This window comes from Elephas maximus, chromosome 7 (assembly GCF_024166365.1).
Source record: "Elephas maximus indicus isolate mEleMax1 chromosome 7, mEleMax1 primary haplotype, whole genome shotgun sequence".
Classification (NCBI taxonomy): Eukaryota; Metazoa; Chordata; class Mammalia; order Proboscidea; family Elephantidae; genus Elephas; species Elephas maximus.
In genome coordinates this window covers 99,952,464-99,968,598 of record NC_064825.1, presented here as the reverse complement: position 1 = coordinate 99,968,598, position 16,135 = coordinate 99,952,464, and the positions used below count along the sequence as shown (strand labels likewise).

General features: G+C 51.8%; 1 protein-coding gene across 2 annotated transcripts in view; it reads right to left on the bottom strand.

Annotated features, from left to right (window-relative positions):
• The window catches only part of CD82 (CD82 molecule), a 55,422-nt gene that overhangs the window by 24,428 nt on the left and 14,859 nt on the right, over window positions 1-16,135 (bottom strand). Inside the window, exons 2-3 of one of the 2 annotated variants that reach the window (XM_049890958.1) lie at window positions 8,317-8,391; window positions 645-727 (exon numbers count right to left, since the gene is read on the bottom strand). In XM_049890958.1, coding sequence (XP_049746915.1) covers window positions 645-707 — 63 coding nt within the window. In that variant the 5' untranslated portion in view covers window positions 708-727; window positions 8,317-8,391. The remainder of the gene's footprint in view (window positions 1-644; window positions 728-8,316; window positions 8,392-16,135) is intronic. The other variant, XM_049890959.1, reaches the window with a different exon arrangement.

Sequence of the window (16,135 nt, the reverse complement as noted above, 5' to 3'; positions counted from 1 at the left end):
CTATGGAGCTGACATCTGGATGGCCTCATAGTTTGGGAGACCCTAGTGAGCCCTACCAGGGTGGGTCTGGGGAAGACGGAATGTGTCCCCCTAAGAGCTCCCCTGAACCCCATCTGGCCTGGAGCCTAGCCTCCTCTTGCCCACTCTATCAGAGCTCGGGCAGAGTCCCTCCCCACAAAGCAGGGAGGGATGTTGTGAGGCAGATGAGAGTCAGAACTGAAACAGGTAAGTTCAGAGGTGGGGGAGGAAAATGGGGGGATCTGGACAGGACCAGAGAGATTCCAGAATCTCTCGGAGATGCCAGGAGGTTCTTCCCAACAACTTCCTGCTGATGAGTTGGGGGGATCCCCCAAGGGGCTCTCCTCTCCCCACACCGCCTCCAGCCCTTCCCAGCCCAGCCCAGGCGTTGGTGCTCCAGGGGAGGGGAAGGCCGGGGGAGGAACCCATTTCATTGCCAAAGAGCCAGGTGGGAACTTCTGGAATCTCCTCACTACCCCCATCCAATCCTAAGGTCTGTCCTCAGCCCCACCAGCCACACCCTAACCACCTGCCCCCACGGCCCGGACATTTGAGGGTTTCGGGCTGTGATGCCCCTGGGTGGAGAGTTTTGTTGGGGTGGTCGGGGCAGAACTGGTCATACTTACAAAGAAGAGTAAGTTGAAGAGGAAGAGAAAGTATTTGGTGACTTTGATACAGGCTGATCCCATCCTGCTGGTCCTGGAGCTCCCTGGGGAGAAGAAGAAGGCAGGTAGGTTCAGTGTCAGTGCGGCGTGGGACTGGGCCCGGGAAGGCAGAGGGGAGGGCATCCATCATCCACCAGCCCCAAATCATCTCAGTCCACCCTCACAACAGCCCCACAAGGTAGGTGCTAACATTGTTCCCATTTACAAGGCACTGAGGCCCAGAGAGGTTAGATGGTGGGCCCAAAGTTACACAGCTAGGAAGTGAGGTCCTCCAAGCAGTCGGCTTGATGCTTGCCTAGTACGGTCCAGGCTCAGCCACCCCACCAGACCTGGGGTTGGAGGAAAATTATGTAGGGAGACCATCCCCTCCGCAACCCGGGCTCTGAGACTCACCCAACTGGGCTCTGGTCCGAGTCAGGAGACAAGGAAGTTAGGAAGTTAGTGAATGACAGACAAGACTGAGGTGACACCTGTGGCTTGTTCCACAGGCTCATGGACTTCCAGTGGGGCCTAAGGGCAGGGGCTGCCGGACCGAGCAAGAGAGCTCCGAATTTCTCAGAAAATGGGCCGAGGGCCCCTGCCCCAGCCTTCTTATTACATTCAACAAATACAGAAACACAAATAAAACAAAAATTACCCATCACCTCATCTATCTCAGAGATGCAAACTTTCGTAATTTTCGTAGCTATACATCCTCTGTGTGTGTGTGCGCGTGCATGTGTGTATAACAAATGGTTTTAAAGGAAGCTGCGTACACACTGTGTAGAGTGTTTTGTAGCCTGCTTTTTCCACTCTACAATATATTAGGAAAATCTCTGTACGCTGGTGAAGGAGCCCTGGTGGCACAGTGCTTAAGTGCTCGGCTGCTAACTGAAAGGTCAGGGGTTTGAACCCACCAGCTACACTGTGGGAGAAAGATGTGGCAATCTGCTTCCGTAAAGATTATAGCCTTGGAAGCCCTATAGGGCAGCTCTACTCTGTCCTGTATGGTCACTATGAGTTGGAATCGATTTGATGGCAATGGTTTTGTGTGCTGATAAAATGTCTTTTTATATCATAATTTTACATGTTGCATAGGAGTCCATCCTATTAATCACTGTTACTAACATTTGGGCGGATACAGACTCCTCCAGAAATGTACATATAGGTAACATTTTACAAATAATTTCTGGGGATTCACAGATCCCATGAAGCCCATTCAGGAACTCTAAGGACCCAGGTTAAAGTCCCATATAGAGCTACACCACACAGCATTTATCTAATACTCTAAGACTGGACACACAGGCTGTTTCCAATTTTTCAGTGACCCTGGGTGACATAACTTCTACTTCGGATACGAGATAAGCCATGGTTGGACATGCCATGCCCCCCACCCCAGAGGATCCAGGCGCGGGGAGGACTTAGGAAGGGAGGACGAGGAGAGCTGGAAACTGAGACCAGACAACCAAGGAATAACAGTCATCAGCTGCAGGCCCTGTGGGACAAGGGGAGCCAGCTCCGCACACCTGGGCCCGGACAGCTGGCCTGGGACAGCTGCCTGGGCAGAGCCACGCTTGTGGGAGCACCAGGCTCCATCAGGTTGCCACTGCCCTATGGAGGGGGAGGGAGAGAGGCAGGTCACAGAGCAGAAGGGAACCAGGGCCCAAGGCATGGGCCTCCAATCTTCCTCCTTCTCCAAGGGCTGGACCCATTGCTGTCGAGTTGATTCTAACTCATAGTGATCCTAAAGGACAGAGTAGAATTGCCCCATAGGGTTTCTAAGGCTGTAAATCTTTACAGAAGCAGACAACTACATCTTTCTCCACCCAGTGGCTGGTGGGATCGAACCGCCAACCTTTTGGTTAACAGCTGGGCATTTCACCACTGTGCCACCAGGGCTCCTTCAAGGGCTGAAAGGCAGTCCTAAAGTCCTGCAAAGCTCCCCTATGTGCTCATCTGTCCACCTTTCTCTGGCCAGATGAGAATTCAGGGCTGGACAAGATCTCAAAATTGACCTCCTGCTAGCAATCTTCTCTCTACCACCCTTGTCAAAGTAGGAACTCAGTTTCTACTTTATAGCAGAGAAGGGGGATGGGAAATGTCACTACTTCTCAAGGAGTCCATTTCAGCTTTCTGATAGCTCTGTTAGAGAAGGCTTTCTTTAGCTGCCTTCTTGGGGGTCAGATACAGGATAAAGATGAAGCAAAGCTGTCCGAAGAAGGCTAAGGCTGCCTGGGTGGTAATGAGCTCCCTGTCACAAGGGGTATGGAAACAAAGTCTGACTAAATACTTAAAAAAAAAAAATAAAGTGCTACATGGGAGTGATTAGACTAAATGGCCCTTTGTGTTTCCCAGGGTCCAAGACAAGGGTCTGGGAACAGCAGAAACAGTAGTGACCCAGGAGGGAGAAGTTCAGCCTTGGCAACTCTCCCAGGGACCTCCCCCAGAGCTGGAGAGGAAAAAATAAGGAACCCCATGACAGGAGAGCCACAGATCCGAAATCCCCAAACTCAGGCTGGCTCGGGTGAGGCCCACCCCAGGACATGCCACATAAAGGAAAGCTATTGTTTCTCGAGTCTGCCCCCCACCCCCCCAAACACACAGCGCCTGACATACCACAGGCACATCGTAAACTTGTGCAGAACACAACAGGGAGAGAGGAAAGACTCACAGAGCCGGGCGTGTTTGTCTTTCCTACACGGACCTGCTTTGTTTCAGCCTGGCTGGGTCTCCACCCAGTGAAAGCCACGGCCAGCCTAGCCTCAGCCCCAAGCAGCCTGTAGATAAATCATGGCTCCACCAGAAGAATGCAACTAAATGAGCTCCAGCGGCCAGCCGCATGAGCAGGGTGCCTTTTGCCTTCTCTGTGAAATTGGAGAAGTGTGGAAACCGTCCTTTGGCAATTCTGCGTCAGGCCCCCTCTCTTGCACACTTCCAGAGATTTCTAAAATCCAGGGGATTTCTACACTTCCCGGCTCACACATCCTGGGGTTAGGCTGGATGTCCTCAGCCACCTCGTAGGGGATGGGGCCTTCAGAAAGGGGCAGTTTTTAGAAAGAAAATACTGGGTCAGCTGAGGGAGAAGGAGTGGCTGCCAGTGAACAGCACCGGCTATGAGCACCTAAGGCATCCCAGTGGCACAGTATTAAGCCCTCCACTGCTAACCGAAAGGTTCGTAGTTCAAACCCACCAGCCACTCTGCTGGAGAAAGATGGGGCAGTCTGCTTCTGTAAATATTATAGTCTTGGAAACCCTATAGGAGAGTTCTACCCCGTCCTACAGGGTGGCTCTGAGTTGTAATTAACTCCACAGCAATGGGTTTTATGAGCACCTACTGTGTCCTGGCCGTTTGCGTATCTTTTCTCTTTAACCCTTACAACCAGCCCATTGTTGTTAGATGCAGTAGAATTGATTTAGACTCCTGGTGACCCCATGTGTGACAAAGTAGAGCTGCCCCATAGGATTTTCTAGGCTGTAACAGACTGCCAGGACTTTTTCCCATGGAGCCACTGTGTGGGTTCAAACCGCCAACCTTTCAGTTAGCAGCGAAGCACTTAGCCATTGTGCCATCAGGGCTCCTTATCAGCCCATTAAAAAATGGGTATTCCTATCCCTGGGGAAGCCGGGGCCCAAAGAGGTTAAGTAACTTGCCCTGGGTCACACAGCTGTATGTGTTGCTGGGTTTCAGCCCAGTTGCACTCCAGAGCCCAGGATCTTTCCACTGTGAAGTGCTGCCTCCCAGGGAGTGGGCAAGACTTTACAGAGGGATCTCTGGGTGTGTCTGGGGTTGCTTTGCCAGGCTAAGTGTGAGACCAAGCTGACTGCTCAAAGGAGTTCTGGTTTGGTGAGCAACAAAGAGGCCAGGAAACTTCACTGCCAATGTTGCAGCTTAGATGGGGTCAAAGCCAGGCCTGAGGCAGTGGCTGCTGGGCTGGTAAAAAAAAAAAAAAAAAAAAAATTTTTTTTTTTTTTTTTTTTAACTCCCCGGATATCCCAGACTCTATGTCACCCGTACAAATCGTACCAGGCACTGGGCTAAGCCCTTCAGCACTCTACGAGCAAATGGAGGCACCGAGGGGTGAAGGAAGTGGCCCAAGGTCACCTACCAGTGTAACAGCAAGGACCAGAAGCCACGGCTGTCAGATCCCAGAGCCCTGGCCCTTAGGTCCACCCCACCCGAGCCTCTCCATCCCACACTGGAGGCAGGTGGGTGAGTTCAGAGGCTGAAACAGGACCTGGGCAGCCCCAGGACTGGCAGGAAATTCAGCCAGTCGGGATGAGCCCAGAGGCTACCTGGGACTGGCCTGAGGAAGGAGTAGGTCCTGGGAACCTGAGCCTGGGTGGGTGGCTCCAGAACACCTTCAGACCCAGACACAAAGCCTTTCTCCCTGCAAGTGCAGACATTCCTGCCTGGTGTCCACAGGGAGTGGGGAATGAACAACTTTGTCCACAGTCTGTAGAAGACAGGTGATCCCACAAGTGGCAGGGGTCAGTTCTAGGCTGAGAGCACACTCTGACTACTGGTGGTGGGGTGTGGCATCAGCAACAAGGCACCAACAACCACCACCAACCCCAAAGTTGGATTCAGAGGGCCCAGGGTTATAGTCCAGCTCTGCCCTTGCAGCGAAGGGGTCTGAGCCTCCGTGTCCTCATCCACGAGCCAGGAATAAGGGTTGGAGTAGAGCAGGGGTTGACAAACTATGGCCCATGTGCCAAATCGGCACACTGTCTGTTTTTTGTACCACCTGCGAGCTAGGAATGGCTTTTACATTTTTAAATAGTTGGGAAAAAAATCAAAGGGAGATTTTGTAACACATGAAAATTACATGAAATTCAAATTTGAATGTTCATAAATAAGGCTGTAACAGAACACAGCCACATCTACTGGTTTAGGTATTACCTATAAGTGCTATTAGGAGCCTGGGTGGTGCAGCAGTTAAGTGCTCAGCTGCTAACAAAAGGTTGGTGGTTCGAACCCACCCGGTGGCTCTGCGGGAGAAAGACCTGATTATCTGCTCCCATAAAGATTACAGTCTAGAAAACCCTATGAGGGCAGTTCTACTCTGTCACATGGGGTCATTATTAGTTGAAATCGACTCGATGGCACTTAACAACATAGCTGCTATACCTGGGTGGTGCAAATAGTAACATGCTTGGCTGCTAAATGAAAGGCTGGAGGTTGGAGTCCACCCAGAGGTGCCTTGGAAGAAAGGCCTGGAGATCTGTTTCTGAAAAACCAGCCATTGAAAACCCCATGGAGCACAGTTCTACTCTGACACACGAGGGGTCACCATGAGTCAGAATTGACTCATAGCTGGTGGTTTATGGCTGCCAATGCCCCACATCGGCAGAGGCAAGGAACTGCAACAGTGACTGAATGGCCCTTAAAGCCTAAAACATTTATATCTGACCCATTACAGAAAACATTTGCTGGCCCCTGGTGTAGGGGATCAAACGGTGTGCACATAGCTATCTGTAAGAGGCAGGCTGCAGTGAAGGCCAGGACCCCCCTTAACTTGGGACCTTGAGGGAGAGAAGAATCAGCGAGTTGGGATTGCAGGAGTTGAAGGCACTTCATTAGGAGAGAGAAGACATAGGATCCCTGCCTGTTGGCTCAGACTTGGCCTTTGCCAAAGCACGGATGTGGGCGAAGAACTTCCTGGGCCTCACTCTCCTCATCTGTGGAATGGGACTCCTAATTGCATCCACTGTTAGGAAGAGAAAGTGAGGTCATGTGAATGAAATAATGCAGCGCCCAGCCAGTCAGGATGCAGTGAGTGGGAGCTGCTGCGGTTAGCATCTTTATCATCATCATCAGTTGGCTCAGGACTCGTGGAACGGGTGAGAGGTGAGCTTTACACTTGCAGAAGAAATTCAGCAAAAAGAATGTCCTTCAACATTATGCTTCCTTGATCACATTTTCTGTGAACATTGGAAGGTCCGCCCATGCTTTCCTGCTTGACTATGCTCACAGTAGGGCTTTGCTATCCCCAGGGGATTCTTATATATAACTTGGGGGGTGGGCAGTGGAGGGGCATGGGGGGGCGTGGGGGGCTTGTTAGGAATGCAGATTCTCAGCAGGGAACTTGTTAGAGACAAAAATTCTCAGCAGGGGGTTGAACCAGACCAAACTGGTTTGAAGCCCTGGCTGATAGCCAACAAAATCTGGGAGTGAGATGCAAACACATCTTTTTGGAAAATTCCAGAACAGTCACTGCTAGCTGTGTGAGCAACAGGGATGGAGGCACTGACTTTATATATTATACTTTACAGCTGGTAAATTGGCCATTTCTAGGCAACTACAACTTAAACTGACCAAATATATAAATTCATGCTAAATCTGTTTGTACAATGAAATTATTATACTAATATTTTACTAATTTCTACTTATCCTTCAACACTCAGCTCAGATACCGCCTCCTCCAGGAAACCACCTATATGCACATATGTTGTTAGAGGGACTCCTCTGCTTCCTTCTGATAGTATTGGATACTGGAGCCGCTCCCAGCACAGGCTCTAGCGTCAGACTGACTGGGTTTGAATTCTGCTCCATCATCTCCTAGCTGTGTGACTATAGACAGATGGTTTGACCTCTGTGAGCCTCACTTTTCTCATCTGTAAAATGAGGAAGATAAAACCTATTTTGCAGATTGGTCCAAGCATTAAATTAAATAATGTGGGTAAAATGCCTGGCCCATGGTAGGCGTTTAACAAATGGCAGTTACAGTTATAACTCAATGTGCTATACTGTAAATTTCTATTTACTTTTCCATCTCCCCTGTGGACTGTGACACCTCGAGAAGAGGGACTATGTGTTGTTTATGAGAATAAAGTAGGCTCCCAACGAATGTTGTTGAATGAAAGATTGGATGGACGGACAGACGGACGGACGGATGGACGGATGGGTAGACGGTAGATGAGTGGGTAGTTGGAGGATTGGGTGGAGGGATGGATGATGGATGGATGGATGGATGGATGGATGGATGGATGGATGGATGGATGGATGGATGGATGGATGGATGGATGAAGGGGACGACAGAGGGGTGAATGATGAGTGAGTGGATGGATGGGTGGGTGGATAAATGAGTGGATGGGTGGGTAGAAGAAAGGAGAAATGTAAGGGGGAGGGAGGGAAGGACTTCCACAAAGAACACCAGGACTTTCAACTGATCAGCCATCTGAAGGGAGTCTGAGATTTACTGCCTCGGAATTGGATGAGGTTCTATTTTCAGGCCTCTTCTGTCCTCAGCCAAGGGGTGGTGGAGTGGGATGTATAGGCTGAGTACCCTGAGTGAGCTCTGAATGCCAGGACCCACTGCCAAGCCTCCCACATCTTTCCTCTGACCCCCTGGGTACAGGAGGTAGGGGGGTTGGGGGAGGGCCTGGTCTCTTCAAGAGAACCCCATCTCTCTGTTGGATCCCCCTGTGAGCTTGCAACTGAGGAGTAGGAGGCTTGGTTTGACCTGCACCCAAGCATGGAGAAGGAGCCCTCGCACCCTGATATGAGAACCCTATAGTTCCCAAGTAGCCGTGGGAAACCGAGTAGGGCAGGGGCCACAGCACCTCCTGGCCCAGAATCAGTAGCTCCAGCTCTGACAGGACAGGTGTTGGTGACTAGCACAGGTGACTGCCCTCCCTGGGCCTGCCTCCTCACCTGTCAAATGACGGGCTTGGACCAGCGCTGCGTTTTCTGGAGCGGTTCCTCAGAACACGAGTCCCAGGAGACACACTATTAGAAACAAAACGCTTTGCTGTCACCAAGTTTGTGGAGCACCAATTCTCCTCTCCTCAAAAGCCGCCTCACATGAGACCATTAAAGTCTCTGAGATGTCCTGATCCATTGTTTCCAAACTTATTGGAAACCATTTTCCACTTAATAACTATTAACACCCTGTGGAACACATCTTAGGAAACACCAAACCAAAGGCTCTTGAAGGTCCCTCCTGGCCTGGCATTCCAGGGCTCTAAGTGCTGTAGGGATCAGAGATTGAGGAGTCAGTGGCCCTGGACCTGACTTAGCCAAATGGCTTAGGCCAAACACCTAAGAGCCACACTTGGGCCTCCCTCTTCCTCACCCAACACAGCCAAAATGGATCTCCAATCCACCACTTCTCTGGGCCTCGTGCCGCCACCTCCTCCTGAACAAGCACGGCTTCTCAGCTGGTCACAGGTTTCACTCCTGCCCTCACCAATCCCTTATCCACACAACAGGGAAGAGGGCTCTATCAAAATGCAAACTGCCCTTGCAACTCTCCAGTGGTGACCTAGCCTATGTATAAAATCCTGACTCCTATGTGGCTGGCGGGGCCCTGCCTGCTTTGCCCTCCTCTGTTGTTTTTACTCACCACCTCCCCCAGCCCCTATATGCACACTCATTCTGCCCTCTTTCCTAATGTCCCTGTACCCTGAGCCCTTTCCTGCCTCAGCACTCCTCCCCCAAAGCGCCCTGGCTGGCTGGCTCCTTCTCTTCTGGCCTCAGCCCAGAAGGCCAAGTTCCCTCCTCCAGGAGCTTCCCATGAACACCTGATCTTCACAGTGAGCCTCAACTCTAGCTGCACATTAGAATCAAAAATTGCCAGTGCCAGGCCCGCCCTGCACCAACCAGGTCAGCAGAATACTTAGTGTGGGGCGGGGCTTCCCCTGCGACGGTTAAGGAGCAGCCAGGTTTGACACCTGGGTCTGTCATTTCACCTGCATGTCCTTTCCCAGCCCTTATTACGGCTCACTCCAGCTAGCTTGTCACTGGTGTGCCTGTATCCCCCATTAGAACACAGGTTCCTTGAGGGCAGGGGCTGTGCCTGTCTTGTTCACCCCACCCACCCCATTCCAGAGCCTAGAACAGCACCTAGTACATAGTAAGTGCTTGATATGTAGCTGTAGGAAGAATGAAAGGAGACGGGGTCTGGAGAGGTCAAGGAAGAGCCAAGACAAACCAACTTTGGTTCTGCCATAGCAGGCTTCAGGCCTTAGAAATCACGTGGTTTGGGTGGGGTGGTAGGGTAGAGGGTTGCTTCCCCCAAGACTGGATGTTAACCTCCTCTGGGTCAGCAGAGCTGATAGAAGCTGTGGACCCTCTCCCTGGAAAGACGCACATGCAAAACTGTAGTCATAGTTTCAGGGGGCCACTGACCCTGGGCAGCCCATTGGGGGTGGGGGGACAGGAGGTTCTAGCTTCCCCCATCTCCTAAATGCCTTGTTCACCCAGCAATGTCCCCAAGCTTGGCTTCACATTGGAATTCCCTGGGGATCTCTAAAAAAAAAATGCTGCACCCCCAGGCTGCACCCCCAGAGATCCTGATTTCATTGGTCAGGGGTACAACCTGGGCAGCAGAGTCTTTTGAAGCTCCCCAGGGAGTTCTAAAGTGCAGCTGCATTGAGACACCCTGCCATAGTTCCTGTCCCTAGCATGGCCCAGTCCCTATGCCTCCAACTGGGGCGCAGGCAGGCCTGGGTTTCCTGGTGCAGCAGGGCCTGACCTGGAGACTGCCCGGTGCCCTGCTGTCTGGAAAACTGTGACGCATGAAGCTCCCTGTGCCTTGGCTCCACCCTGTGTACCTGGAAGTTCATTCCCCCTGGGTTATTTACCCCAGAGCAAGAGCACTGTGCACGAGAGGACCTCTGAGACCGCTGCATTTTTCAGAGGGGCACAGGGAGCATGAGACCTTCCACAGGTTACACAGCAAGATTGGGGCTGGGCGGGCAGTGGAGGACTTGGAGATGCCTGGTCCAGAGCTCTTCTCTCTCCCACTGCTGCCATGTCCTGCTCACTGGGCCCTTTGCATGGAGAGGTATCAGGAGCACTAGACTCAGAGTCACACAGCCAGCCAGCCCTTGGTCCCCACCCCTGGCTCTGCCATGTGTTAGCCACATAACAGAGCTGCTTCCTTATCAGTGAACAGGAATACTAAACCCTCCCACCCCTCACGGAGTGCAGAGAAACTGCGATCAGGTTAATGCCTAGTAGGGCTCAGCCTCGCTGGTCTCCTGGCCTACTCCTCCAACTCTCCCTGCCTAAAGACGCCGAAGCCGCCACATCTTATCAGCTGTGTGGCCTCGGACACCCGCTGTTCCTCAGTTTTCCCAGCTGCAAAATGGATTTAATAAAGGGTCATGGTGAGGACTAAATGAGTTAGTATCTGTAGCAGACCCCTGGTGGTACAGTGGTTAAAGTGCTTGGCTGCTAAACAAGAGGTCAGGCGTTCGAACCTACCAGCTGCTCCATTGGAGAGAGATGTGGCAGTCTGCTTCCGTACAGCCTCGGAAACCCTATGGGGCGGTTCTACTCTGTTCTAAAGGGTCACTATGAGTCTGAATTGACCCGATGGCAGTGGGTTTGGTTCGGTATCTGTATTTGATAAAGTAAGTGTCAAATAAATGCTACCAATTCTGATTATTATTATCCAGAAGTTGTTGATTTCCTGGGCAAAAGCCAGAAGCCCTCTGGAGGCTTGATCTAGCCTCCAGATATGAGCTTTGGCTGGGCCTCTCAAGGAAGGCTGCAGGCCCTCTGATGGGTGGGGCCTCTGCCCTCTGAGCCGAGCTACTGTCCAGCCAGTTTGGTGAGCCGGGCACCCGATCCCGTGGGAGCTCAGCCTGCCAGCTCTGGCAGTAAGTGAAGTGAGAAGAGCTAGCCTAACTGTTCTCTGGAAGCCAGCCCAGCTGAAGGCAACCCCACCTGCATGCTGGTTCCTGGCCACCCTACTCTCTGGTTCTCTGGACTTTGTCCTGAAAGAGGCTGGTCACATGTGGCTGTGTTTGTTTTCACGTTTCACAGGTGATGTATTTCCTGAAACCCTGACTGACTCCAGGAGCTGGCTTTTTGACCTCCCCACTATCTTTTTAATCGCACTTCTTACCTTTATTGTTGTTGTTAAAACCAAAAAAGAAAGAAAGAAAAAGGCAGTTACTCTGGGCAACAGGAAAATTGTGAGGCTCCAAAGCATGATTAGATCTTGAGTTTCCTTAAGACCCAGGTTTGAAACCTAGCCCTGCTTCCTCCTTGAGCAAGTGAGTTAGGAACCTCTCTGAGCCCCAAAGTTATTTCGAGCATGGGGACACTGATAGGACCCACAGGTGAGAATTGTTGGGGGACTGTGATATGGCATGAAAGAGCAACTCAGGTGAGCGACCACCACCACCACCATGGACTGGGAGAAACACATCCACATCACACCCTCCCAGGAACCATAGGATCTTCAAGACCAAAGGGCCTCCTGTTCATCTTACAGGTGGAACTCGAGGCCTGGTGAGGAACATCCCTGTCACATGATTCCATGAGCTGGTGTGACAGGTTCCCATTCTCCTGAGGACCTTAACACTCTGAAGCTGGGAGCTGGGATGGACACCTCATATATGGGAGAAGGAAGCTGCAGATAGAAGAGGAATAAAGGCCACCAGCCTCTCCTGGCCAGACTACAGCAGAGGGGTGGTTGCACTTTACAGTTTACATCATGCCGTTACTCACTGTATCTCACTTCATCACATATAAACCCCACTAGCTGAGATATTGTTATCCCTCTATAACAGATGGAAGACCTGGGGGCACAGTGGTTAAGCATCCAGTTGCTAACCAAAAGGTCGGCAGTTCGAATTCACCAGCCACTCCTCGGGAACCCTATGGGGCAGCTCTACTCTGTCCTATAAGGTCGCTACGAGTCAGAACCAACTCGACACCAGTGGGGTTTAGTTTTAACAGATGAGGAAACTGAGACCCAGTGACTTGCCTAAGGCCACACAAGTAAGTGGCTAAACCAGGATTAAAATTCAGGTCTGACTTGAGACCAGAGCTCTTTTCTCCTCACTTGTTGCCAGATTGAGTGAGGTGGCTTGTGGAGCCTGCCCAACCCCCCATCCTACCCTTGCTCCCTGAAAGCCTGACTCTCTGCTTCCTGTCAGGAAGGAAAAGATCAGCTCCACCAACCCTGGCCAGGGTGTTACTTCAGCTTGGCTGATGAGGTCCTTCCCGGAAGGCTTTGCTTTGAAACTCAAGCAATGAGATTGGAAGGCCTTTAGCATGAAGAAAGGGGCTGCTTTGATGGAAGGGTACAGAGCAGGGAAGAACAGACACTTGGAGCTCTCCAGCTACCCCACCTGGCCCACACACAGCCAAAGGCGCACGTTGAGGCTGAGTCATAACCACTGAACTCTTCCTCTCCAAGGTTCCCTTTCTTGACTGTTTTTGGCCTTCTTAAAAGGCTGCTTTGGCCCCATTGCAGCCCACGCCCCTCCCAGTGCTGAGTTCCAAAGCTCACGCACTCAGAATCACAGTGCTAGAAAGGCCTTTGACATTATCTAGCTCAGTCCTATTTCTCAGATGAGAAGACTGAGGTCCCTCCTTCTAGAGAATGTGTGTGTTCAGGGTATATTTTGGGGGGCAGAGAGGGGATTGTTAGTACACTCAGTGCTTTCCAACTTGTTTGACATCATGGCACATGTAGAGAAGAATACATACTTGTTCAGCACACTGAGGTGGACAGACAGGACTGTGACCGCCCAGGGCTCTGTCCCCAAGGGCAGGGGAAATGACTGTCTCGACATACCTGCAACCCATTCAGGCACACTGGCTGGGAAGCTCTAAATTAGGGAGACACTTAGGGACAATCTGGGACGATGCCTTAGAGCCCCAGATTCCAGGGGCCCCAACAACAGGACCAGATGATTCCCAAATGGATTCCTGGAGTCAACCACTTTCTGAGGATCCTGTCCCCGCCCCATGGCAGGAGAGAAGAAAATGAACCAGGTCATGGTATGGACTTTGAACTGAGAGAGACTTAAATTCCACTCCCATTTCTCAGAGCTGTATGACCATTGGCAAGTCACCTCCCTGCTCTGAGCTTCAGTGTCCTCATTTGTAAAATGTGGACCTCAAGGAAGAAGGCAGAATTAGTGGCCAAATCCCAGCTGTGAGCCTCACATAAACTTAGACCTGACGGTGAAGTGTCCCCTCCTCACATAGAAGGGAAAAAAGCTGTCCCCTTGAGGTGTGGGACAAGGAGTTCCTACAAACTGCTCCATGAAAGTCACCATCACTCAAGAATTTAAATGGGGCCAGGCAGAGGAGGACTAAGAAAAAAACTGATGGTGATGGAAGCACCCACCATGTGACTGGTATTCACTAGTAGGACCTCATTTGACCCGACACCACCCCGCAAGGTAGAGAACGTGGTTTGTCACCCCCATTTTACAAACAGGATCATGGGGGCTCAGGAGAGGGTGGCACTTGCCCTGGTCACATGCCCAGCTGAGCTTTGAGCTCAGGACACTCTGATGCCTGAGCCTAATATCCTTCCTCTTTTGTGATACTGCTTCCCACCATCCCAGCATTCTCATGGTGGAGTCACTGAAGTCAGGAATTAAAGTCACAATGCCCCAGCCCCAGGCACATGTGACCAGAGCATCCCAGGTGGGGCCCGCGTCTGCAGATTTAACAAACACACGTCTTTCAGGACACTTGCCCTGCACTAGCCAGCAATGACAGAGGTGGCCACCGTGGATGGCAGTACAGGACGTGAGCCCAGGCCTAACCCTCAGGGGTGACCTGGACGGGGACAACATGCCCTACCTCTAGACCAGCCCTTGGGCCCAGAGGGTTTGCAGGGCTGCCTGGCCTGAGGGTCCCCAAGTGACCATTCTATTCAGCATTTCCATCTGCCACTGCCCACTGCACTTCACCGAATACCCTCCCCCAGCTGTTCACGAGCTGGACACAGGACTTAGAGGAATCAAATCCATCCCTGGCCTCAGGAAGTGTCCATTTTCAGAGCACAGACACGAAAATGAGCAGTTATACACACCAACGTACTTAAAAAGCAGTAGAGTGGCTCCACTGACCTCTAGCTCTCCCTCTGAGGGAAATGCGGGGGCTTCAGGACAGAGCTCCCAGTATTGAACAATTCTAATTTAACAATTATAAAAGCTAAATGTTTGCACAGTTACTACCTGCCGGAGGTTGTGCAAAATGCTCCATGACTCAGGTGATCCTTAGAACAACCCCAAGAAATAAGCAATACTCTTAACCTCATTTTATAGTTGAAGAAACCCAGACTCCAGGTGTGAAAGGGACTTGCCCAAGATCACACGGCTGGTGGAGCTGGGAGCTGAAGCCCGGCAGTGAGGTACCCCACTGTCAAGCTGCGCTGCCTGCAAGAATAGAGTTATAAATGCCTGGTAACTAAAACAGCCCCACAAGGTCCAACCTGGGTTCGTCCAGTTTTGCAGCCTAGCCTCCGAACCCAACCCACAGAAGACACTCTGTGCAACACTGGGCACCAGGGTCCAGGCCTCACGCTCATCCCAGAATCTGGTCAACTGGGGGCAAGTAACTAACAAAGGGTTTACCTCTGGCCCAGGGTCCCTAAGAGACTGAGGGGAACTCTAATCAGGGACCCCACATGGCAGCAAGCAGACCCTTCAACCCCAGCTCAGGCTCAGGAAGGAGAAAGGACAGCTAAAATGCCACCTCCTCCAGGTAGCCTTCCCAGAATACCCTCCTGCATAGACCCTCATGGAGCACTATCTGGCAGCCCTAATTATCTTGGCCTGAGTGGTCAGGGTGGGCATCAGACTTGCATTAAAACCCTGGCTCTGTCTACCCTTTACTGTCACTTTACTGCTCTGAGCCTCAGTTCCCTTATCTGTAAAATGAGCAAATACTTTCTGTCTCCCAAGGCTGTAGGTCTTAGCACCTCCCTAGGCCTGAGAGCTGTTATGGTATTAGGGGTATTTGATAGAGAATGAGAGACAGACAGCTGGGGGCGGGGCTTAGTGAGAGGCCAGGTGAAGGCAAGGTGCTGCACACACAGGCACAGCGTTCTCCCTCTCATGAATCATGAGCGAAAACACAGAAAAGATAACAGTGGAGGGACAGGTTTTTTAATTCCAAGAGCTTGGAGGCAGAGAATGGGTCTTCCTGACTAAGGCCCAGCTAGAGGCAGCTCAGCCCAGACGAGAAGAGGGCAAGGCTCCCTGGGGCCTCAACCCCCTCACCCCACCCCACCCCCGCCCCCATCCTTGCTCATTTGTCTCTTCCCTTCAGGGTATGCCCCTATCTCTGGGTTCCTCTGAGCCTCCCCTCCTTTGCCCCGTGCCTTCCCAGCTCTGCCACCATCTCTCTAAGTCTCTGCCTTTGCCCTAGCAGTATCCAGGGAGACCTCACCCAGCGTGCAACCCTGGGCTCCAGCCCAGCCAGCGGTTTCCTGTGGCAGCACTGAGTTCAGGGAGGAACAGCCCCAGAAATCCATTTCTACCACCAGCAGGAAGCTGGGCCCTCAGAGGCAGGGTAAAGGGCCGTGCCTCCCACAGAGTGGGCAGAGCTCAAGCCCCTGGTTCCCAGGCAAGGCAATGGCCATTTACCCAGCCCTGGGTGCCCGGTGTCCAGACAAGGAAGACCATGATAGTGGAGACTCACACAGGGCACAGCCCGTGGGATCTCCTTCCCCAGGCCTCCCCTGGGCTCCCCTATTTCCTCCGGGATT